Source organism: Microtus pennsylvanicus, chromosome 18 (genome assembly GCF_037038515.1).
Source record: "Microtus pennsylvanicus isolate mMicPen1 chromosome 18, mMicPen1.hap1, whole genome shotgun sequence".
Taxonomy (NCBI): Eukaryota; Metazoa; Chordata; class Mammalia; order Rodentia; family Cricetidae; genus Microtus; species Microtus pennsylvanicus.
This window is the reverse complement of record NC_134596.1, coordinates 11443682-11468433: the sequence shown is the minus strand read 5'-3', so window position 1 is coordinate 11468433 and position 24752 is coordinate 11443682. Positions and strand designations below refer to the sequence as shown.

Here is a 24752-nt window from a genome sequence, read left to right as displayed (position 1 = left end):
CTTGAGGAGTGGGTACATCTGTGCCGTAGGACCCTGCCCCACGGCCCCGTAAAAAGCCTATGTTTATAAGTCCACATTTGTGAAATAAGGGTATTAGGAAGCTTGAGAGTTGTTTTCAACAAAGGGAACGATTTTCCTCTGCTTGTACCATTCCCCCAGTGTCTACTGTTAATTGTGGCATGGGCAGCTGGGAAGGGTTTAGTGCTGACACTCGGCTATCCTTGACAGACAGCATCCTTTAATGACCTGGTCCCTTCACAACCAAGCTAGCTCTTACATCTGGAGTCCCACCTGAGCTTCTGGTGCTCAGGGTCCCCTTGCCTGTAAGAGTGGCCACTCCTTGCCGTAGGTACACACCAGCTACGGCTAGTGAGATCAGAGCCTGTCTACCCCAGGAAGCTCCTTGACTCCAAGTAGGAGCCCCTCCAGCTCTTTGTAATGGACCTTCGCTTTCTAATGCACTAGTTAGAGGTGGGTTGTGCCCTGAGTTCTAAAGGGTCCATGCTTGAGACTGTTTGTGTTTGCTTCCTTGTCTTACAAGATAGGGCCTGGATTTACGGTGGTCAAGTGGCACTTAGAGTCACGTAGTGAACCCAGGCATGGTCACAGAGTGAGCTCTGAGGCTTCAAGGACTCTCACCGCGCGTGCCTTCTGCTTTCTATCTGTGTTATTTCCTTATACATATTTACATGCTGTCTGCGGTCTGTCCTGCACTTTGGACACACAGAGCCTGGCCTGTCTCCTCCATCGCCGTCTCAAGAGTGGGTACATCATGGCATCCAGTCTCTGTCTCTGCAGTCAGCCCATGCTTTCCAGCAGCTGCGGCCAGAGGCCAGAATGTCACGTTCGAATAATATCTTTGACCTTGGAACTCTTGGCTCAAGAGCTTCGGTGGACAGAGCTCCCCGATGAGATAGAGGAACGGCTCTCCAGCCCGGGACAGGTGGACGGTGATTAGATTACTGTGCACAAATCGGACTGCCATACGCTGCGGAGCAGAACAGCGTGTCTAAGGGAGCTGTGCATGCCAGGAATCCAGAAAGAGCAAAGTGTCTCCGCATATCCATATCTTCATCCACAAACACATGCACACATGGGGCTCATTTTGGGGGCCACTGATGGGAAAAGGTTTCCAATAATTTAGAATATCGGCAAGACCCTCAGTAGATTATTTCTAGAATACTTTCTATGATCAATGCAGTGCGACTCGGTGCCTCGCTAACTGGCGGCTCTGGTCCCCCATCCTGGCTGTGCTCGCAGTGGTCTGGCAGAAGCAGTGTGAGCCTTTCGCCGCTGAGTGCACAGACCGGAGCTCCGGGGTTGCAGAATAGTGAGGCCTGGGTTCCAGGAGTCTGATTCCCTCATGGATGTGGGGAACAGGCCTTCCGTTGGGATACATAGTTATCAGTTAAACAGGGTTACCCCATAGGGCAGGAGCCATAGAGGAACCCCCTGAGGTTGAAGAGGGTTAGATAGTTGCGGTGCCCCATGTGGCCTGTTTACAGCGCACTACATATTCAGGAGAGGTAGATGAGGTATCCGTTGGGCAGACCAGGATGGTAAGTAGCTGCCTCTCAGCCAAGAGAGCACCTGGGCCCCACAGTGAGCAAGGACTGTATTGTGCTGTGTCACCAATAGAGGTGTGGCAGTGGTGTGGACGATGACCCCTGCTGTGTATTTCACTTCCCACCTTTCTCTAGCCTGAGAAGTGGACAGAGCAGAGGATGTGGTAGCTAGGAGAAGCATCTGGAAGCAGGCCAGAGTATCCACATGCAGCTCCAAGAGGCGTCTCCGCTCTTCTCAGATTATGGAATGCTTTGGAGTGTCCAGTCCTGTCATTGGAACCGGGAAAAATAGAAACCAGAGGCCAGACCCTGTTTGGCTGGCGGTAAGAAACCTGAGCTGGTAGGCAGAACTGATTCCGACCAGAGCCTGCTGATGTTGCTGAGACCCGAACAGAGGAAACAAAAGACCTGGTGCTCTCGGTTACCCTTACACCACAGGGTTTCCTTCTGGACGCAGCGAATGTCTGTGCCTTCAGTGCTTAGCACTGGACGCTCCACTCCCCTTTTGAGAGCTGTCAGAAGAAAACTGCGTGTTCTTAGGATGGAGGAGGTGGGCCGGTGGACTGGAGTCACTGCAGCCCTAGCCTTTAGGGTGTGCATGTAAAGCTACATCTTCTGTGGCCCCCGGCTGTCTGTCTTTCTGAAGGAAGGTTTTGACAGAGCTTAAGGAGGAGCCTGGCTGAGAGGCACTTGAAGACAGGTGCACCTGGTACGGCCATTGGAGTAAAGTGCAGGGTCTCCCTGCACCGGCTGTGATGCTATCTAGAGAAGTTATTTGATTTCCTCAGGCCTCTGTTTTAATACCTTCAAAATAGGGGTGTCCTGTTTTGTCGCCCACCCTTAGCACAGCACCTGTCTCATGTCTTCATAGAGGCTCTTTGACAAGGTAGCTGCCCACTGACAGCTGAAAGGACAGTTAACATGCACTTAAGAGATAGAAGTAAAAAGAATCTACCCTGTCACTGTCTGTGTGGGGCAGGTGCTGGGACACAGAGAGTCAGTTCCAGGAGCAAATGTAGAATCCCCAAAGTCTCGGTATCGGGTGAGACCTGGCCAGGGCTGTGGGTCCTAGCTCACTAGGCCTTTGGAGCAGGAGATGGGTGAATCACACTGCTCCCTTGTTGTTTAGGAATCGGAGAGTGTCTTAACTCCTGTGCGTAGGGCAGGACAGGATCTTTGCAGTGAGGGTCGTGTTGACAGAAGTGGATTCCACCTCCACATAAAGGTCCATGTTTATTGCTGTGTTTACTAGACACTAGAGAAACATCAACCCGCCGGTCCTCCTTGACTTCCTGCTCTTCCCATAATTCACGAAGACACTTTTGTTGAAAAAGAAAAGAAAGAATAACACACACCTAAACCGTCTTTTACAAAAGTGTGCTTTTTTGAAAAGCTTTGTATAAATAAGCTTTGGAAGCTGTCTTTCTATACAAGTGTCTTTAGGGGTGATGTATTTGTCTTGCTTATTAGTTGACTCATGTAGAAAGAGTTCATTGCTGTCCGACTGTATTCTATGAAGTCGAAGGAACCTGTTTGCTGGAGTAAATCATCTTTTGGCTGAGGGTGCAGAATCAGTTTTGGCTGTGTTGCTGTGTCCTCATCGCTAGCCGGGAGCCAACATTCCATCTCGTTTCCTTCGAGACGACCGGCACACGTGACACCGGCGTTTGATTTGGGCATCCACTCAAGCGTACTCATGCGCTTAACCCTCACACACACGCGATTGCTGTCCAGCCATGTTTTCTTGGAGACACTGGAAGAAGTTCAAAGAGGGGGAGTGGTTCTGAAACTCCAGCTGAGGGCTCTGGTAGGAGGACCATTCTGCCAGATGTCTTTCGAGGGCCACCGTGTTCCCAGCTGTGCTCCCACAATGGACCCCAAATGGAGCAGGCATGGAGAAGGGTGGGATGGTGCACGGACGAGGAGGAGGGGAGCCAGGCAGCAAGCCTAGTGGGTGGGGCCGAAGCCTGGCTGCACCGTGGCTCTGAGACTGTGGCCAACTCACTTCTCATCCCCCAGATCCAGGACTTTTGTTATGGATGGACAAGGCCTCCTGAGTCCCCTCTGGCCTCCCCTACTCTGTGGTAGACTTTCTGAGCAAAGGCAGACCTTTGCGGTGGATGGTGTGAGGGAGGAAGAAGGAGAGTGAGCTTGGGACTGCGCCCACTCGCCACAACCCTTCAACCTCCCTCCCTGACTACCGTGTGCTCTCCACCTGCCTCTAATTTCACCCTTAGCAGCCTGGCAGGTGCGGGCTTGTGAATGGCTCTTCTTTACAAATGCAGACAGCACATGCAACTCTACGGTCCACTTGTGAGGGAGACACAGCCAATGCTCTTTTCCTCATAGCAGCGTCCTAGGTCCAGCTTCCTCGGGGAAGGAGAGACTCAGATCCAGAAGGTGAAGGTTTTAGTTGAACCCAGGCCTCATCGTGACAATATAATGAACACATCCTGTCCTTCTGCGGGAAGGCACTAGAATTAATTCTTTGGAATGTGGGACGATCCTCATTTCTTTCCCTATGGCTGTGATAAAACACTCTGGCCAAGGACACTTCAGGGAGAAATTTATTCAACTCACAGTTCTGAGTCTGTGCATCACGTCAGGGTGCTCAGACTAGGTCCCTAGTCCGCAGAAACCAATACATGTATGCATGCCAGTGCTTCATTCGTATTCCCTGTTCCCTAATCACCCTGGAACTCCAGCCTAGGGAATGGCGCCATTCACAGTGAACAGATCTTCGGACCTCAGTTCATCAAGGGAATCCCCCACAGCCATGGTCAGAGCCCCATCTCTGTCTAGTGGACAGTTTATCTTGACATAGCTTCCTGGGTCTGGGTGGAGCTCTTGGTGCCACAGCAGTGTTGTGGCCCTGAGCTCTTACACTCAGGGTAGGGATTGGATTTTGCCAGCTTGGACACCTTTTCAGGTCCTCTCTCAGTGAAGGAAGGCCCAAATATCTCTCTCCCTGGAGCTTTCCCTGAATCCTAGTAAGCCCCCACGCAGTCCTGTTCTGCTTTGTATATGCTCCATGTGGGCTGGGTCTTCCACCAGAACCTTCTCTTACCTGTCCCACTTCCTCTGGGCTCTCCCTAGCATCATCTTGTGAGTACTCACCCCACAGAAGGACTTCAACCAGTCTTTTTGAGTTACTGCTTTCAATACTTTTTGGGTTACTGGGAGTATAACAGCTACGTCATGTGTGATTCTATGTTGAGCCTTTGACAATTGCCTGTTTACTCTCATCTGTGATGCCCCAGAAGCTCCAGTTTCCCCTCTTTCTGCAGACACTGGCTTTACTCTTGTGGGAGCTGTTCTCACAGATGAGAGATTTAACTGGTGATTTCTGTTCTCCCAATGCTGGGTGCAGTCAGTTGAGTTTTGCCTACTTGCTCATTCTAATTCTTTACTCTTGGTTTGCTTTTTTTTTAACTTACAGCTATCCTCCTGCCTCTTGAAAGATTAAAGGTATGAGACACCCAGTTGGTTTTGTTCCCACTGACATGTTCTGATTGTTTTTTGTCGATTCTTACCAGACATGTGACTACAGTCTTCTGTCTATACGCCCAGATATTGTCCTGAACAATTCTCTTCATTCTGATGACAGCATCCCTTCATGGACCAATGTTCTTTGTGTTCACTAAGCCCTTTTGCCCATTTATTGATTGTTCATTTTGTGTTATATTTAGAGACTATTGTAACATTCTTCAGGAATAGTAACAAATATGCTACTAATAGTTCTGTGGTTTTAACGCATATTTATTTAGATCGCAGATCCACATTGAATTATTGTTTGTGTGTGTGTGGAGCTCCAAGTATAGTACATTGTTTGCTTTTGTGTGTAGTCTACGTGTGTGTTCATGAGAGGTAGACCCTGAGCATCTTCCTAAATCACTCTCTGTTTGATCTTTTCAGACAAGGTCATCTACCCAATTCCTTGATTTCTTTTATTTGAGACAGAGTTTCACTGTGAAGCACTGGCCTGGAACTCAGTGCATATCTGCATGACCTTGAATTTATAGTCATCTATGCCTCTGCCTCCTGATTGCTGGGCAAATATTCTTTCACGTGTAGAAACTCAGTTGACCTGTCAGAATTTTGTTGAGCTCTTTTTTTCCCCATTCACAGACTCGATGCCAGTTTCAAATCATCTGACTGTGATGTGTGCAAGGAGGTCTTGCTCGGTTTGGTTTGCTGGGTTATAGTCTGGCCTTGGGGCAACGCCACAGTGCTTTTATTACTGTGGTTCTTTTGAGTAAATTTTGAAGTCAGCTTTTCTCTTCTGTCTGTCTTCCCTGCAATTCTACATCAATGTGAGGATTGGCCTTTTCACTTCTGGGAAAACAGAAAACAAAACTCCTATGACGTCATGACAGGTTGCGCTGTATCTGGAGAGGTATTTGAATAGTGCCTCGGTTACTTTTTCTCTTGTGGGGAAAAAAATGCACAAACAGAAGCAACTTAAGGGATTGGGGGTGTATTTTGGCTTACAGTTTGAAAGGCCAGTCCGTCATGGCAGGGAAGTCCTGGCAGCAGGGGCTCCCAGCAACTGGTTACATGGCACCAATAGTCGGAACACAGACAATGGTGGATGCTCAGCATCCTTGCTCTTTTTTTTTTTCTCCCTTGCGATTGGGTCTTTTTCTGTAACTCTGGCTGTTCTGGAACTCACTTTGCAGACCAGGCTAGCCTCAAACTCACGGAGATCTTCCTGCCTCTGCCTCCTGAGTGCTGAGATTAAAGGCATAAGCCACTACTTGGTGCTGGCTTCTTTTTGTCAGTCCAGGCATCCAGCCTTTGGAGCGGTGCTGCCAACAGCTCCGGTGTGTCTTCTCACCTCCATTATTCAGTCTAGATGATGTCTTTCCGGCTTGTCTAGAGGCTTCCCTATAGATCATCACAGGCAGTAAAGGCATCATCACAGTCTTAAGGCATGCTGCCCAGAAAAGCAGGCTGTTTTCATTTACATGTGACTTCTGTCCTTTCTTCCACTGGTCTTCATGGACTTCAGTATTCAACCACTTCACTCCCTTGAGTCAACTTATTCTCAGTGATATCACTCTTTCAATGCTATTTTAAATCGGATACCTTTTCTCTGTTTTCTTTCCAGATTGCTTATTTCTGGTGCATAGACAACTCTGAGCAGTCTAGCCAAGTGCATTTAAAGGCAGATTCTTCAGGAAGAGCATCTTCCGTAAGGAGCGGGGAATCTTGAAACTTACGGCACGGGTGTCTGCTAACAGGGTTAGTGGCAGGAGGCAGGCTGACCCTAGATACTGAGATGACAAATGTCAGACAAAAATGTGGATGCTTCCCAACTTTTGATGGGGTTATGTTCTAATAGGCTTGCTGTAAGATAAACATATCTTAAGTCTAGGCTGCATAATAACCTAACCCTCAGGACATCATGGCTGACCTTGGCCGAGCTCAAATATGCTCAGAATCTCACATTATCTCGTGATTGAACTAAGTCATCGGAGGCTTATTTTTAAATAAATTGTTGAGTGTGTCAACACGGAAGATTGTTCTGAAAATGAAGATCATGGCAGCTGTGAGGGAGAGGGTATGTTGTCCCGTGTTAAAGCTGAAAATCTGAAGCGCAACTTTCAAAGGAAAACCGAGCTTTGTACCGTGACATTGAGATTGGATTGGCCTGCTGGTGAATATTTTTACAAGATAACAAGCCGTTTGTTCTTATTCCGATAACAGATAGCATGAGTTGGAGTTGAACTGTATCCTTCAATTTCTACATTTTCTGCTTCAGCTGAGATGCTCAGGATTTCTCTCCCATGTCAATGAAACGATACTGATTCAGCTCTTGCTAAACTGACACTGAACTCCTGGAATGGGTCTCTTTCCTAGATTAATATATAATGTATATTATAGTAGTATGCATATAATATATATGGAAATAGATAAAATAATATATCAATATTTATATCTTTATATTTGAGCTGGGTTCAGTGTGTCCACATTAAGCATTTATTTTCAATAGTTAGAAATGCGTGTATGGTGGTTTGAAAGAAAATGGCCCCCAAAGGGAGTGGCACTATCAGGAGGTGTGGCCTTGCTGAAATAGGTATGCTCTTGTTGGAGGAAGTGTGGCACTGTGGAGGTGAGCTTTGAGGTCTCATATATGCAGAAGCCATGTCCAGTAAGACGGACCACTTCCTGTTGCCTGCACAAGCTGTAGAATTCCCAGTTACCCCTCCAGCACCGTGTCTGCCTGTACCATGATGAGGGATAGCCCGAACCTCTCAACTGTAAGCAAGCCACCACAAGTACATGTTTTCCTTTAGTGTAGTTGTCGTGGTTACGGTGTCTCCTCACAGCACCACAAACCCTAAGACCGCATGTCACTTTCTATGGAGAGGGTGCAAGCAGGTGTCATCTTTACGAAGTCTTTGTTCTTGTTGGAAGGAGTGTGGTTCCTCCACACTCCTTGGTGACTTCGCCGGTGAAACCATCTGAGTCAGAGCTGGTTTTAGTGGACTGGTTTATACTGCTCTTTGCTTTCCTTTGTGTGTAACACTGAGGGTGTACGATTTCTTTACTTCATGTAAATCTAGAACTTTATCGTCCTAACAAACTGAGCTGTTGCCATTTCAGATACATACTGTGTGTTAAACATGGAAATGCCTTTCGATTCTAAATAGTGTCTGATATTGGTGCAGATACACCGACTTTCTCTCCGTTACCCTGTGTCAGCTATCTATCTATCTATCTATCTATCTATCTATCTATCTATCTATCTTCTATCCATTTATCTATCTATCTATCTATCTATCTATCTATCTATCATCTATCCATTTATCTATCTATCTATCTATCTATCTATCTATCTATCTGTCATCTATCCATCTATCTATCTATCTATCTATCTATCTATCTATCTATCTATCTATCTATCTATCTACCTACCTACCTATCTATGCCTTTCACCTTGTTTTCTGGTATCTGTATGTTTTTGATGTTTTTTTTACTTAAAAAAACATATTATTGGATTTTTAAAACAAATTTCAGTCTGACAATCTTTACATGTCCATGAAAATATCTTAATTTGACTATTTTAAAGCTTATTAATGATATTGTTTAAGATTGAAACATGATTTATATTTGCGGGGTTCCCTCACCAGGCCGGAAGAGGGCATCAGATCCTCTGGCACTATTGATGCGTGCCATCCGCCAAGGAGGTGCTGGGAGCTGAGCCTGGGTCCCCTAAAAGAGCAGCAAGTGCTCTCAACCGCTGAGCCACCTCTGCAATTACTTATTACTGATAGGTTTCCGGTTTGTTTGTTTCTTCGTTTGTTTTGCACGTGGAGTGGAGTGTGCGCCTTTCGTTTGTCCTGCCTGATCTAGCTTCCCTTCTTTGGCCCGAACGCTTTATCATTGTTCCTTCAGGTGTTCTGCTGTTGCCATTTTTGTGCTGACGCTGCAGATTACCGTGCTTGTCCTTGGCCGTCTTCGTGTGGATTTATTTTTTGTACTCTCCCAGACAGTGTAAGATTTCTCTACTTCCTTCTATCTTGCCCTTCTCTCTGAGCACAGGTATTTACTCACTGTGATCTTATCTGCATGGAAGCCCTCAAGGCAACATGACCAGTCCACTCAAGATGACACCCTAGTGGCCGGCAGTTACCATTTGTTGTTGGGTTCATTTTCATTGTCTTAGCTCTCCCATCGAAGATGGATTTTCCTTCTCTTTGAACGCCTTTATTTTGTACTTTTTTAGTCTCACCCCTCAGTAGCAATCTTTCTGAAATCTGTTGTATTTTTGTGTGTTACTGTTACTATCATTATGTGTGAAAGAGATGAGGAGGCATGTGTCATAGCACGTGTGTAGTATGTCATAGCATTTGTGTAGTATGCATAGCATGAGTGTCGTATGTCACAACACGTGTAGAGATCAGAGGATGACTTATTGGAGCCGTTTTTTCTTTTTCCACCTTTATGTCGGCTCCAGAGTTGGAACTCAGGTTTCCAGGCTTTTGCTGCAAGTGCCTTTGCCCTCCGAGTCATCTCCCCAGCCTTGTCTCCTTTTCTGGTTGTTTGGTTTATTTTCTTTAGTTTTCAGGATTTTGTTGTTTTATGACTAGTTCAAGACAGAGACTCAAAATGCTGTTCCTGCTTTTGACGGCTTCTTCCATCGTAAACGCTGTGTCCTGGTAGCACAGTCACGAGCCGCAAACCTGACCAGCCCTCAGCGTTCTGGCATCACGTGCCTGGGAATGGTTTCTGTCCATTTATCTTGATTTAAGGTTGAATCTTCCGTGCCTTATGATCATCGTACCTCATCCTCCGCTTAAGGCACTCACTTGCACATGTGCGATTTTTCTCCACTCCCCAGCTTCCTTACACACTGCCCTAGCTTCCCAGCCTGTCGGCCCCCTCCCATGCTTTGGTCTACATGAATTTCTCTGATGAGCCTTATTGTTCATGACTTTTTTATTTCTCAAATCTAATGAATGCTTCCTAAGTTTTAAATTGGAATTTGGTGACTCTCAAACGGCGTGGCCCCCCTTTCGCTGCTGGCACCTCCAAAGTTTCATTTTTATCATTGGCTGCATGAACATAGCAAAGGTTATTTGAAAGTGTCGTGTTCCTGTTTCTATCCCAGCTTTCACTGACTGTGTGTACGTGTGTGTGTGTGTGTGTGTGTGTGTGTGTGTGTGTGTGTTGACGTCTCTACTTTTCTGTACTCTTTGATTGTGCCTCTGAGCTCTTCTTGGAAGCTTGATTTCTATAATAATTTGAGGACTTTGATAATACACGTACATATGTACATATGTGTGTGCGTGTTTATGTATCTACAGAGAGAAGGGACTCGGCTCTCTCTGGGTGCTCTATGTAGAATTATACTAATCCGATTTCAGTTTTGAGTTTTTTCTGGTCTTTCAGTTGACTCTTATTTGTGTAGCAATTTGCACTAAATTAATTCAATACTCTAAGGGACCTGGGAGTCTTTGTGCTGAGAATCTTCCATTCAGGTCCCCCTTCTCTGGGCTGTAGTTCTTTATGACCTCATCAAAACCATGGCTGTTCATCGGGGTCTTCTCTTTATAGATTTAGGCAGAATAGGGGTTCTCAAAGATGTCCACGTCCCAATCCTCTGAACCCTTTAGTATTCTGAGTTAATGGCAGGGAAAACTGAGCTTGAAAATGAGATTAAATGGTTAGTCCACTTCTTCCAAGACACAGAGATAGTCCTAGATTTTCCCTGTGAGCACAGTGTAGTCACACGCTGTCAAAATGACACCACATAAAAAAAGGTTCAGTCTTCTCAGTGTTGATTTTGAAGCTGGGTGGAGGCCAGAAGTCAGGGATGCTGGCTTCTTGAAGCTGGGCAAATGTGGAACGGATTATCTACTGGAGACTCCGTTCCCTTAGAGCCCATACCTTCTCTTCAGCTTGGAGAACAGCAGCGTGCTGGATTTGTGTTGTTTTCTGGGGCTCAGTCTGTGGCTGTTTGTTAAAACGACAGCAAAAGTAAACGTGCCCCCCAGGCTATAGCAAGCGTTCCACTAGCCTTACCCGGGTTTTTATTCTCTACTTTCAGAAGTTGGAGACCACTAAGGAAAAGGGGCCCTGGAAAGCCCGGACCTCAGATCTCTTGAGTCTCTGCGTTTTGTGGGTCCTGGCTTGATGCCTCATCACCTTTTGTTAAAGTTGGTCTTAGGGATGTGTGACTTTATCATTCTGTCCCAGCATGCTCTTGTGTGGAGCTGGGGCTCTGGTCTGCCTTGCCCAGGCCTGCGGTGCTAATTTGTTTTTTGAATCTGATGGAGGAGCTGTCTGGTTGTGGCTTAGAATGTCACATTCCAGCTGCTATTTAGTCACGCAATCATTCTCCAGGTTAGAATAAGAATGCCTTAGCTGACCTTCTCTTTGTATCCCTCATGCTAATTCCCCCCGCAAACTATGTGAAAATAATGTCTTCCTATTGCTTTCTTAAAAGTAAACCCGAGGCTTCCGTTGCTTTCTACCCCTTAGTTACCTGTCACTGTCACTGTGCTGAAAATCATACTTTCAATTCACTCTCCTTTGGGGTACAGTTCTTCATGGTCTTATAAGAAAGAAAACTAAACCAAAACCGTGGTGTTTATCAGGCCCCTCCCAGCAGGACTGCCTTTCCTCTCACCAGGCTGTGTGCTCAGGGGTCTCCGAGACACAGCGCTCAGCCCGACTTTGCTCATGTCCTCCCTCCCACTGTTAGTGATGGAAAGGGCACAAAGCAGTCGATGGCGGTGAGGCAGACACCGGAGTGGAGCCTGGACTTGTGCCCTGGCTGCGCGATTAACTCAGCGGCGCCGCTGCAGCACACGTTCTGTGGAGCACCATGCTGGAATAAGTCCAGGCTCTTTCAAGTCAGCTCCCTTAGAGAACAGCCCTCGTTTCAGTGCCGTGTGAAGCAGCGTTCATTACTTGCTATCTAAATGCACAATCAGTCTTCCATGTACTTAAACACGTTTGATAAGAGGCGATGCGGGGTTCGGCCGACGACCGGTCCGCTAAAGCAGCATGAATTATTTGTGGTCAAGAGGAAAAGAAAGGCTTTGATTTTTGAGAATCCAGGCTCGAGCACAGCACTCGGAGCCTTTTGAGTTCTGCCACCATCTAAATGAAGCAGACAGGGGGCCAGCAAACAAAGGATGAAAAGCTGGGGGGAGCTAAGAGGAAAAGGCTCTTACATACTCGGAACAGAATTAGGGAGGGGAGAGCTGGCTTTCTACTCTCAGAGAAATGTCCCTTTAGTCTCTAATGCTTGGCTGTATGACAAGAAGATTTGCAGTCGGAAGAGAGAAGTGCCATAGCCCCAAATGCCTTCCCCAAGACCTGTCAGGAGTGTTGGGGCTTCGTGGAAGCCATCTATGGTACAGACACCTGTGAAGTTGTTCCTGAAGAAAGTCCGTGGGTGTCCTGAGCTGTTCTCATAGTCTCTGCTCTGTTGCCCTGGAAACAGTGATGTCAGGAAGTGGTGAGACACACACAGAACTGTCACATATCGGGTTACCTGCCAGCTTTGTGAGACTGCCCTACTAGTGAGTGTGTTCAAGGACGTTAAATAGCACAATCCCAAAAAACTGTTGTTGTACCTTGAATTTAAATGGGGCCTGTTTAATAGTTACATCGGAGCATAAGCTGTTAGTGGAAACACTGAATCTACGAAGCTGATTGGAAAATGATCACTGACTTTCTTTCTCATATGTTTGAAGTAATGTACCCTCAGCAAGATACATACCATTTGAACATGTATTTACTTAACAAATGGGGTTGACTCTCCACTGCATGCCAGCAGTACCACAGTAGACCGGACAGACAACTTCCTTAACAAGTTGAAGACTTTAGACTTGTCAAAACAAGGCTGGCAGGGAAGGTTCCTTCCTCATCTGTATTGGAGCTCCAGCCTCCTGTGAATTCTCACAGCACTGCCAGGCTTGTGTGGAACACAGATTGGATTCCAAGTGCAGAACTAGAGTGGGGTAATTACTCCATCAATTTGGGTTAAAATGCTCGCCTAAATTAGTTCAGTCCTTTTCACACACTGTCAAGAGATCCAGAACAAGATTAGAGGCTGTGGAGAAATCAGCTTACATTTTTGTGAGATGAAACATGCTCGGTCTTGTAAAAGGAAAGACTGGTATTTGGAACGCTGGGGAAGAGCTTATAGCCTCTTAGGCAGTCATACCTTCCCCAGAGCCAGACAAAGCCTGTTTGGGGGTTCTATCCCTGACCCCCATGAGTCCAGGACAGAGCTTTGGAATAATGCGGAAGTGTATGGCACATGAGCTCTTTCTAGAATAAGCAAGCATTATCTCTTGACCATGTCTGCACACCACACTCTCTGCTGGCCCACAGGATACAGAGTTTCTTTTCTCACGGGACCTGTGGTCTAGTGAAGGAGACTCGGTCTTCTCAGCATTTTCCAGTGAAGCAGGAGGCCTACGGTCTATAGGATGCTATCGTAGGCTTCTGAAAAGACAACAGCCTAAGCATCAGGGAAGCTAACAACTTAGCAGAGGAAGGACTAGGAAAATGCCACAAGGAGACAAGGACCACAGGGCTATCCCTGTCCCTGAGGCATGAGTGAGGGCCTGGCAGGTGGTCAGAGCGTCACCACTGTGTTGGAATGTAATTTGGTTTCTATAAGATAGCAGAAAAATACTGTGATCAGCCTAACCTGGCCCTACTAATGCAGGAAGCCAGGCAGAGGCCTTGTACCAGCAGTGAACATTTTGGGGACTGATGTCCAGAGGTAGCATTAAGATTGGTGGTAGAAGCTTCTCAGTTTCAGAAGGTCCCATTTATTAATTGTTTCTCTCAGTGTCTGTGCTGCTGGGGTTATATTTAGGAAGTGGTCTCCTGTGCCAATGTGTTCAAGTATACTTCCCACTTTCTCTTCTGTGAGCCTCAGTGTTTATGTTGAGGTGTTTGATCCATTTGGACTTGAGTTGTGTGCATGGTGATAGAGATGGATCTATTTTGATTCTTTTACATGTTGATATCCCGTTATGCCAGCATCATTTGTTAAATATGCTTTCTTTTTGCCATTTGATATTTTTTGCTTCTTTGTCAAAAATCAGGTGTTCGTAGGTGTGTGGATTGATATCCAGGTCTTCAGTTTGGTTCCATTGGTCCTCCTGTCTGTTTTCATGCCAATACCAGGCTATTTAAAGTACTATAGCTCTGTAGTAGTTTGAAGTCAGGGATTGTGATGCCTCGAGGAGTTCTTTTATTGTACAGATTGTTTTGGCTATTCTGGATTTTTTTGCTTTTCCATATGAGGTTGAATACCATTCTTTCGAGGTCTGTGAAGAATTTTGCTGAATTTTTGATGGGCAATGCTTTGAATCTGATAGAATTTTTGGGGTCACATATGTAAACTATCATATCATCAGCAAATAGTGAGAGTTTGACTTCTTTTCTGGTTTCTACACTCTTGATCTTCTTTTGTTGTCTTATTGCTCTAGTTAGAAGCTCAAGTACTATATTGAATAGATATGGAGAGAGTGGACAACCTTGTCTTGTTCCTGATTTCAGTGGAGTCAACTTTGCACGTCTCTCTATTTAGTTTGATGTTGGCACCTCCCTTGCTGTTTATTGCCTTTGTTATATTTAAGTATCTACCTTGTGTTCCTGCTGTCTCCAAGACCTTTATCATGAAGGGAAGTTGTATTTTGTCGAAGACTTCTTCAGCATCTAATGAGATGATCATGTGAGGATTTTTTTTCAAGTTTGTTTGTATGATGGATTACATTGACACATTTTCATGTATTGAACCATCCCTGCATCTCTGGGATGAAGCCGACTTGATCATGGTGGATGATTTTTCTGATGTGTTCTTGGGCTTAGTTTGCCAGTATTTTATTGAGTATTTTTGCATATTGTTCATGAGTAAAATTGGCCTGTCATACTCTTTCTTAGTAATGTCTTTATGTGGTTTGGGTATCAAGGTAATTATAGCCTCATAAAAAGAGTTAGCAATGTTTCTTCTGTTTCTAGTATGTAAAGTTTTGATTCAGGGTGGGAGAGGTGGCTCAGCAACTGCTGTTCAATCTTCCATTCCTACACTTAGACTCGAAGTTGTCAGTTCCTCAGTATCGTAATCCCTCTCCTAAAATCCTCAGCTACCTCACACTCAAATGGAACATAGATGGATTAGCCATATACATTAAAAGTCTTAAAGCACAACCATAATTTTTACAATATCTAGGTGAGCCATGAAAATGCTAGTGTGTACTTAGAGATGTTGGCAATTTAGGACCTCCTGATCAGAGCACTTGAATAAAATTACATAATATTAAAAAAAAAAACAATTGGTGGTAGAGGAAGAACCTGAAGTTGCTTTCGGCCTCGGAGAATGGTGATAAATGACACAGAGGGCGTTTTTTAGGATGGGGCCCAGATGCAGCAGATAGAAGGGTTTTCCCTTCTGCTAGCCAAATGTGGTGCTGCTCACAGCACGTTGTTTCCGCAGGCCCCTCAGGGCCAATGTCATGAAAAGACAATGGCAGGAGGTTTCACTCTCTATATTCTATGAAATTAGACAGGAGCCCTAACAGGCATCGCAGCCACAGAAGCCCACATTGCGCACCTATGTGGCCCCGCCTCCTTCAGCAGCTGACACCATAGACGGGCCCCGCCTCCTTCAGCAGATGATACCATAGACTGGCCCCGCCTCTCTCATCAACTGACACCATAGCCTGGCCCCGCCTCCCTGAGCAGCTGACACCATAGCCTGGCCCCACCTCCCTCAGCAGATGATACCATAGACTGGCCCCGCCTCCCTCATCCACTGACACCATAGCCTGGCCCCGCCTCCCTCATCAGCAGACACCATAGACTGGCCCCGCCTCCCTCATCAGCAGACACCATAGCCTGGCCCCGCCTCCCTCATCCACTGACACCATAGCCTGGCCCCACCTCCCTCAGCAGCTGACAGCACAGACTGGCTCCGCCTCCCTCTTCAGCTGACACCATAGCCTGGCCCCGCCTCCCTCATCAGCAGACACCATAGACTGGCCCATTACACTTCCATGAACTGGAAATGTCCTTTCAGATGTCACTGCTACTGCTGTGAGATGCCGGAAATCTGCTTTGCTTTCATGGACTAATTGGGAGGAATTTGATTAAGGCAAGGATAAAATGCCTTCTTACTTTGGTGTCTGTAGGAATTGGTTCCACGATTCCCCAGCCATATCCGGAGGTTAAAAAAAACCTGCAGGTTCTCATGTCCCTTGTGAGAAATAGCACACATTTATGTAGTATATGTAAATGATATGATGCGTAGTATATGCCCAGTATACATTACTGAATACTTTAAATCATCTCTAGGTAACTTATAAGGTTTAGTAAAGTATGAGCATTCTATAAATGGTTATGCTGTATTGGTTAGGGGACAGTGCAGGAAAGGACTGTCCAGGTGTAGTTTTTTTCTGTATATTTTCAGTTCTGTCTTGTCTGTGGTTGGCTGACTGTGTGTGAATGAAGCCTGAGATAAATACCTGAGATAACCCCCACCCCCAACCCATTCCAGCCATTTCCACTTCAGGCCTGGCACCAGATTTGCATCTGTGAGTAGTGGAATTCATTCAACTAATCTCTGCAGTAATGCCCTTGATGGTTTGCCCCCTTGTGTGATCAGCAGGGGCCAGGGCATCAGCATAGACATCTGGTCTACCTGGAGGGAGGTGGGGGAGTATAAGGGAACACCCTGCTTTGGGGCTTTCCGTGTCCCTGAGCATCATCGACTTTGGTGACTTGGCTGATGGAGTTTCTAGCAGAATTGCAAGTTTAAGCGGAGGGCTGCTGGGCTCCCAGCTGTACCACCTCTTCCTTTCCAACCAATAAGGTCATCTGTGTTCTCTTCCACACTGAAACCTCAGAGCTAGCTGAAAAGCAACAGGCACTCGGAGCATTAGACAGCCAGTGAGATACGTAGTATCTATGCAGTAGGGGAGCTCTTCTGGTATCAGCTGCATTTCATCCCAGAATATTGGCAACTTGCGGCCAAACTGGGGAAGACTGCAGCTTCAATGCAAGGCTGGCCTGCACACGTGAGCATCACTCTTATAGATGGCACTGCTTCTCTGGTAGTGAGGCCCCATCACAAGCAGCATCCTTCTTTTAGGGAAGTCTCATGGAATCTACTGCACAGCTTCTGCTGAATTAGGTGTAGCATGGTCTCATGTTATAGCAGCATCAATGTTCAGTGAATGGCCATCACTGCCGAAGCTGGGTGTCTCATAAGCCAAGGCAGCTTCAGTCACTGCAAGGACCCTGTGAACTTTGTCATCACACTTCAGGACCGCAAATTCTAAGCAGTGTACAAAACTGAGAAGACTGGAGGGGAAGCTTAACCGTTTAGAGAATGCACTGCTCTTGTTGAAGACCCAAGACCAGCTCTTAAAACCTACATTAGGCTGGAACTCTAGCTCTAAAAGCTCTGAAGCCCTCTTCTGGCATGGGAGGGTACTTGTACTCCTAAGTATAACACCCACATAGAGACACGTAATTAAAAATGAAATATACTTAAAAATCTCCACCAGCAGAGTTATGCAAGAGTGCAGCACATAGCACAACACGTGACATTTGTGTTATCAAATGTGTGTTACTGGGGGGGGGGGTGATTATGTGACCTTACTGGAAAATGATGGAACTTCCCAAAATTAATTTTTCCTGGCTGTGAGTGTGGCTAAGAACAGAGCAGGTTCTTAGCGTAATCAAGGCGTTGGGCTCAGTTCCTCGAAGAAAATTGAAAGCAAACGAAACTAAATTAAAAACAAAAAGTAAAAAGGGTAGATTCAGGCAGAAATAACTACATACTTACATATGCAGGCTGGATAGGCACCTAGGGTCTCTCAGAGGCTGGGCAGTCACACTAGGGCCTCCCAGAGGCTGGGCAGGTGTGCTAGGGTCTCCCAGAGGCTGGGCAGGTGTGCTAGGGTCTCCCAGAGGCTGGGCAGATGCGCTAGGGTCTTCCAGAGGCTGGGCTGGTCTGCCAGATTCTCACAGGGGCTACTGGGCAGATGCTCTTTCACTGAGCTCAATCTAAGCCTGAAGAGGTTTTTAAAAAATATTTATTTATTATGTATACCATATTCTGTCTGTGTGTATGCCTGCAGGCCAGAAGAGGGCACCAGACCTCATTATAGATGGTTGTGAGCCACCGTGCGGTTGCTGGGAATGGAACTCAGGACCTTTGGAAGAGCAGGCAATGTTCTTAACCTCTGAGCCATCTCTCCAGCCCGCTGAAAGAGATTTTAAATGAGAAGCTGGAAGTGGCTTTGGTGTGGTTGGTGGGGCTGCCATGGACTGAGGATTGAAACCACAGATACTTATTTCCTCATGGTTCTGGAAAATGGAAGTCAGCATTGAAGGTGTCAGCAATTTGCTGTCTCCCATGAGCTCTCGGATGGTCATCTCCTCCCTGTAGACTCGTGGTTACCCTTCCTACCCTCACCCCATGCACCTATGTTGTATCTGCTTCTGATTATAAGGACACCAGCCTTGCTGGGCTAGCCCTGTGCTCATGGCCTCTCTTTAGCTTAGTTCTCTAAAGGTTTTGTCTCTAAACACAAGCACATCCTGTATTCCTGGAGGTTCTGGCCCCAACAGCTGCATTCTGTGTATGAGAATACAGTTCAACCTGGAACGCACTCTGAAGATTCCTCCAGTTTTAAAAATCTTCCCCAGTTCCGAATGAAGTCAGATGTCCATGCCCTGGGCATGCATGTTTCCCAAGGCACACAGCTGGAGCAGAACATTACAGATGCAGTGATGAGGCCCCAGGGATGGAACACCCCACTGTTTCCAAGCTGTACACATTACATTTTTCTTAACGAGAAGGAATGATAAACAGGGATGGAATATTTTAAGTCACACCTGCCTTGAATGCCAAAAATCCTCCTGGTGTTTTGCCAAGGCCACTCCCTCCATGGCCGTCTCATACGCTGCGTCTGCCACTGTTTGCTATGGAAAAAGCAGTCCACTGACTTCGACATCATGCACACTGCTTTAAATAAACACTGGACGCTAAAGCAGAGCCCTGCTCCGCAAATGGAATGCAAGGCTATTTCCATCAGGGACAGAGACTAATGATGACTCCGAGACTTTAGAAAAGCCTCTGTAAATGGCATTCCGTGGACTGAAGGGCAGAGCTAAGTGGCACAATGCCTTGTAGCGCAAGCAAGGTCAGAATTTTGAGCCCCAGCGCTGTAAAATGAATAAAAGAAATTATTGAGTATTTCAAAATTAGCTATCGCCCCATGGCTAGCATTGCCAGTGCGTTGTCCTACATGCCCACAGAACACACTGGGGAACTGTAAGACGTGACTTCTGAGTGGTCACCTCTATGGCTGTATTTGTGTACACAGAACCAAGAACGTCACAGTGGTATTGGGAGGATTGCAGAGGTCAGTGTGTGAAGGATGTGACTTCAGACTGTTACCAGGGGTGAGCCCACCAGCTCGGGCACAGCTGGATAAGTCTCAAGCAAATAGAATGAATAATAATGACAGCAGGGACAACAGGTGCTCTCCCAGCTGCAGCCCGGGGGAGAGAGCAGGCGAGGGTTGGGTGAGATTGGGTCTCGAACAAATATGAACGGCCGGGATGGATGCCAGTCGTATCTATATGTTTCCATGGTGTTTCAGCCTGTTTTTCCAGTGATTGATAGATGAGAGCAAAGAGAGCTTGGCGGTTTATTGTTTTGTGACACTTGACAGAGATAATCCAATGAACATGACCAGAAGGCTGGTTTAAAAAAAAAGAAAAAGAAAGAAGAAATTCCTCAGTTTTACTGGGCTCTTTAAGGCTTGCTTACTCCATTTTTCTCCTTTATTGTCTTGTCCCTTCCTTTCCTTCTGACCTCTTTAGAGGAGCTAGTCGCCATTAGCATCCATCTAAACATCCATCTAGACAGCTCTTTTCCAGTGAACTGTCATTTCCTTTTGAGCAGAATCACAATGAAGTTACTGAACTATTGGCTCACACTTGGCTATTTAAATTCTTTCCAGCAAAGGTCAGTGAAGAATCTTTAAAGAACTTCAAGGAAATGAGATTTTAGCCTAAATTCCTATTTTCAAAGAGGAATTGCTTTTAAAAATTGCTATGGAGCCATAGGAAGGAGCTGATATGCATCAAGAAACCCCACTTCATCCCTTTTCCTTAGCTGGTGCCTCCTTTGCTATTACATCAATCTCTAATTTTGCAGTAGAACTAATCACTTCATCTCACTAACCAGTACAAGTCTGCTAGTTGCTGTTCATAGGTAAAACAATTAGTTATTGTTCTTTATAAAAATGAGACAGCATTCATTAAGTCCTGGGAATTCTGTATAGTATATGGCATTCTGCAGAGACTCAGCCAGAATCTATGACGGGTCCCCTCCATGAGTGTGAGACAGATAACAGGAGTCTTTATCAGAATGACTAGAGCCTAGGTTTCTCTAATGCAGCAGTTCTCAACCTGTGGATCATTATCCCTTGGGTAACCTGTAGCCCTTTCACAGGGATCACTTAATACCATTGGACAACACAGATATTTACATTAAGATTCATAACAATAGCAAGATTGCAATTATGAAGTAGCAACAAAAATAATTTTATGGTTGGGGCAACAGCACAACATGAGGAACTGTCTTAAAGGGCCCCAGTATTAGAAAGGTTTAGAACCACTGCTCTAATGTGTGCACTATGATTTCAGGTCTAGAACCATCACTCTATTGTGTGCACACTATTATTTCAGTTTAGAACCATCGCTCTATTGTGTGCACACTATTGTTTCAGTTTAGAACCATCGCTCTATTGTGTGCACACTATTGTTTCAGGTTTAGAACCACAGCTCTAATGTGTGCACACTATTGTTTCAGGTCAGAACCGTTGCTCTAATGTGTGCGCTATTATTTCAGGTCAGAACCGTTGCTCTAATGTGTGCGCTATTATTTCAGGTCAGAACTGTTGCTCTAATGTGTGCGCTATTATTTCAGGCCTAGAACCACTGCTCTAATGTGTGCGCTATTATTACAGGTCTAGAACCGTTGCTGTAATGTGTGCACTATTATTTCAGGCTTAGAACAACTGTTCTAATGTGTGCGCTATTATTCCAGGTCTAGAACCGTTGCTGTAATGTGTGCACTATTATTACAGGTCTAGAACAACTGTTCTAATGTGTGTGCTATTATTCCAGGTCTAGAACCGTTGCTGTAATGTGTGTGTGCGCTATTATTCCAGGTCTAGAACCGTTGCTGTAATGTGTGTGTGCGCTATTATTCCAGGTCTAGAACCGTTGCTGTAATGTGTGTGTGTGCTATTATTTCAGGCCTAGAACAACTGTTCTAATGTGTGTGCTATTATTTCAGGTCTAGAACCACTGCTCTAATGTGTGTGTGTGCTATTATTTCAGGTCTCAGAATTCAACCCTTTGATGTTCACGGGTGTGATCGAGTGTGAGAAGCCAAACAACAACCTGAGTAGGTTTCGTGGCTGCATGTGAGTATCACGCATCTTTTAGAGTATTATCAGTTTTCTTGTAGTAAACCATATGCGCACACAGAAACACGGACTCACGACATGCCTTTCAATATTCTTTGCCACATAACACAACTTTTGGCTGGCCTTGGAACTAGTTTCTAAGATCTTTTCAGCAGTATTATTAAGGAGTGCCTGTCTTTCCCTCTGAGAGGCTAAGGAACATGACAAGGGACAAGAGGCTTATGTCCATGTTACATGGCCTCAAAGCAAGGGAAGTCAGAGGGTGGAGGTCAGGCAAGAAGAGCCGGGATAGGAATGCATTCCTCCTTGTTCATTCTGCCATGGAACGCTTTATTGAGTACCTACTGCGTGCTGGTCCTAGCCAGCACACTGACTATAAAACAATCAGAGTGACTGCCTTTGTGTTTGTTTCTTCCAATTGGGATAAAAGAGATTGGTGTGTACAATATCTCAGTCACCTTCTTTGCTCCTAAGCAGAAAGACCAAAGGTGGCAATATGGCCTACGAGTGGCCGTGTGTTGTGATACTTGGCGAAGCTGGGTCATGGGTATGTGGAGCCCAGGAGCGTACTCTACCATTTGGTCTGCTCTTAGGTTTGTTTGGAAATTTTCCTAATAATAGCAACACTGCTAGTGTAGGGGAAAAGAGTGGGTGAGAGCGGCAGGGGATTGCGGAACTGCACGGCAGGGCTGTTAGCAACGGTCTCTTGAAGAACGAAGAAGGTGAAGAAGGTGATGAGGATCTAAGGACACTGGGCTCAGGCTACCATGGCATGCATGCCGCTGTGAGAGTAGAACTCACAGACTTAGCTCCCCGAGCATCCACGTGATGACATTGTCCATTGCAGAGCAGTCTCCCCTCATAAATGGACTCCTGAAATGGGCCTTCTCTCTGAGAATTCCATGCAAGTCCCTGACTTGCTGATAGTATCCGGCTGTGTTCTTTAAATCAGTCCCTACCACTCACCCCTAATGAGATCCTCAGAAGCTGGAGACACCAGCTTTCTCTACCACTGTCAGCTGTCTTCAAAATTCTCTCACCAGTGTAGAGATAAGCTTTGCCTTTTGATATAAGCAGAGAGAAAGCTGGCTCGGGTCGCCTCTGTTCAGCTAGATAACTTTATCACATGTATGTACTTATTTTTTATTTTATTTGTGTATATGTGTGTATCTTGGGAGAGTGCCCATAGAGCCCAGATCCTTTAAAGCTGGAATTACAGGCAGTTCTGAGCAGCTTTGACTTGTATGCTGGGGAACCAAGTCAGGGTCTCTAGAAAAGCAGAAAGCCGGCTTCACCACTGAACCAAACCTCCTCGGCCCCATATGGGATGAACTTTGAAACTGTAATCCAGTTGAGTATTTGCATTTGTCCATAAAAGTAAACACACTGCTTGTCTGGTTGGTTGTCTTGATAGAAAATTCATCTCAAATTGTAAAGCTAGTTGCCTGCTTTCCTGTTCAGACTGTCCTGTGTCTGTGTCTTTATTTAGGTGCCCTGATGTTGAATGCATTTATAATTGACATATCTGCCTGTGCTGTTGCTTTTTAAAATTATAATCAGAGTTTTTGTTGGTGCATGTGCGCGCGCGTATGGGCGCGTGCACGTGCACGCAGGCGCATACCACTTGGGCCGTTTCTTTACCTCAAGCCTATCTCTCCCCTGTAAGTGGAACTTAGCTACTCTGCTCTCTCAGTCGCCATTCTTGCCCCCACGTAAGCGTCCACAGAGCCGTGTCGTAGAGCTGGTTACAACCTCACTGCTCGCGCGTGGCTGCTGGATGCCTGTGGGAAATGCAGCCCGCTTTATGGGGTAGCCGCCTTATTCTCATGGACGGCTTGTGCAGGGACTGTCGTCACCTCATATTTTAGTTACTGTTCTGTTCTGTAGGAGAAACCATGATCAAAGCAACATAAATCATTTAACTGGGGCTCTTGGGAGGCTGTCTGTTTCCATCACAGCGGGGAGCGTGGCGGCCAGCAGGCGCTGCAGCCGTGGCCAATAGCTCACATCCGCATCCTCAGGCGGGAAGGCAGAAAGAGAGTGGGACCACACACTTCCTCCAACCAGGTCATACCTCCTAAGCCTTCGTAAACAGTCCACCAACTGGGGATTGAGCCTATAGGAGCCTATATTCTCTTTCAAACCACCACACTCCCATGAGCTAGAACAGCAGAAACATTGTTAACAGTTGAAGTGTTTCGGTTCCGTATCCTCTCCCCGCTAGTGTTCAGATTTGGGTGAAACGTGTCCAAGAGCTTCAGTGGCAATAAACAAACTTTAAAGTGAGCCTGTAATCATATCAACTAGGCTCCTCAATGTTTGCGGTGCTTTCATGAACCATAATAGACATCATTATCCCTTCAGAAAATGGAACACTGGTACAAAGCAGTTTGGTAATTTTCACATGTATTCAAATTAGATGAGCAAAAACCCGACCAATGTTCTATATCAAAGAGAAGTCTGCCCCTGGTTCAGCATCCCAGACATTACCCATTATCTCTCATTTTACCCATCCTGCCTGTGCCAGCCAGCGTGCTTGTAGGTGTAGATGCAGGTCTCAGACTTACGGAAGTAAGAGGACAGTTATCTGCATAGGGATGGAGGAGCCTAGTAACCTGGAGGACATAGCATAGATACCGGATCAAAAGCTGTTGTGTTGCCACCACAACAAGGCCCATGGACCTGAGAGCAGGAAGGACCCCTAGGTGGACTTCTGTATGGTCAAGGGACAGAGTTGATCAGTGCTCGCTGACCAAGGAGGTACAGGAAGTTGACTCCCTGTCCTCTGTTGCTTCCACCTACTCCTGGAAGTTTTCCCAACTCCCACCCAGTAGACCCAACACAGAGCCAAGGTTGGGGCAGCAGTCAGGATTTACTAAGTTCTGAGGGGGACAACAGGGTACAAAATGTAATAAGACCAGAGGATCCTGGCTTGGGGCCTAGAAGAGAGGATGTCCATGAAGGCTGTACAACTGAGCCCACACTATAAAAGAAAACTCCTCTATGCCAAAACCAGCACAAGGGGAAAGGGCATTTCCGTGGTGTGTCTTTCCAGAAGGGAAAGCCTTCAAAGGAAGCACACAGCCTGCAAAGTTTATTCCCAGAGGAGCACAGTGCTCATGCATCCACAGGTGTGTGCCTGTCCCGAGAAGTGGACGACGAAGCCAGCAAGACTGGGCTGCAGGCTCCTGCAGAG

At 46.1% G+C, this 24752-nt stretch overlaps 1 protein-coding gene across 1 annotated transcript in view; it reads left to right on the top strand.

The window, feature by feature from the left end:
• Atp10a (ATPase phospholipid transporting 10A (putative)) overlaps positions 1 to 24752 on the top strand; it is a 156652-nt gene that overhangs the window by 89007 nt on the left and 42893 nt on the right. The window contains exon 3 of the mRNA XM_075952674.1: positions 21468 to 21553. Coding sequence (XP_075808789.1) covers positions 21468 to 21553 — 86 coding nt within the window. The remainder of the gene's footprint in view (positions 1 to 21467; positions 21554 to 24752) is intronic.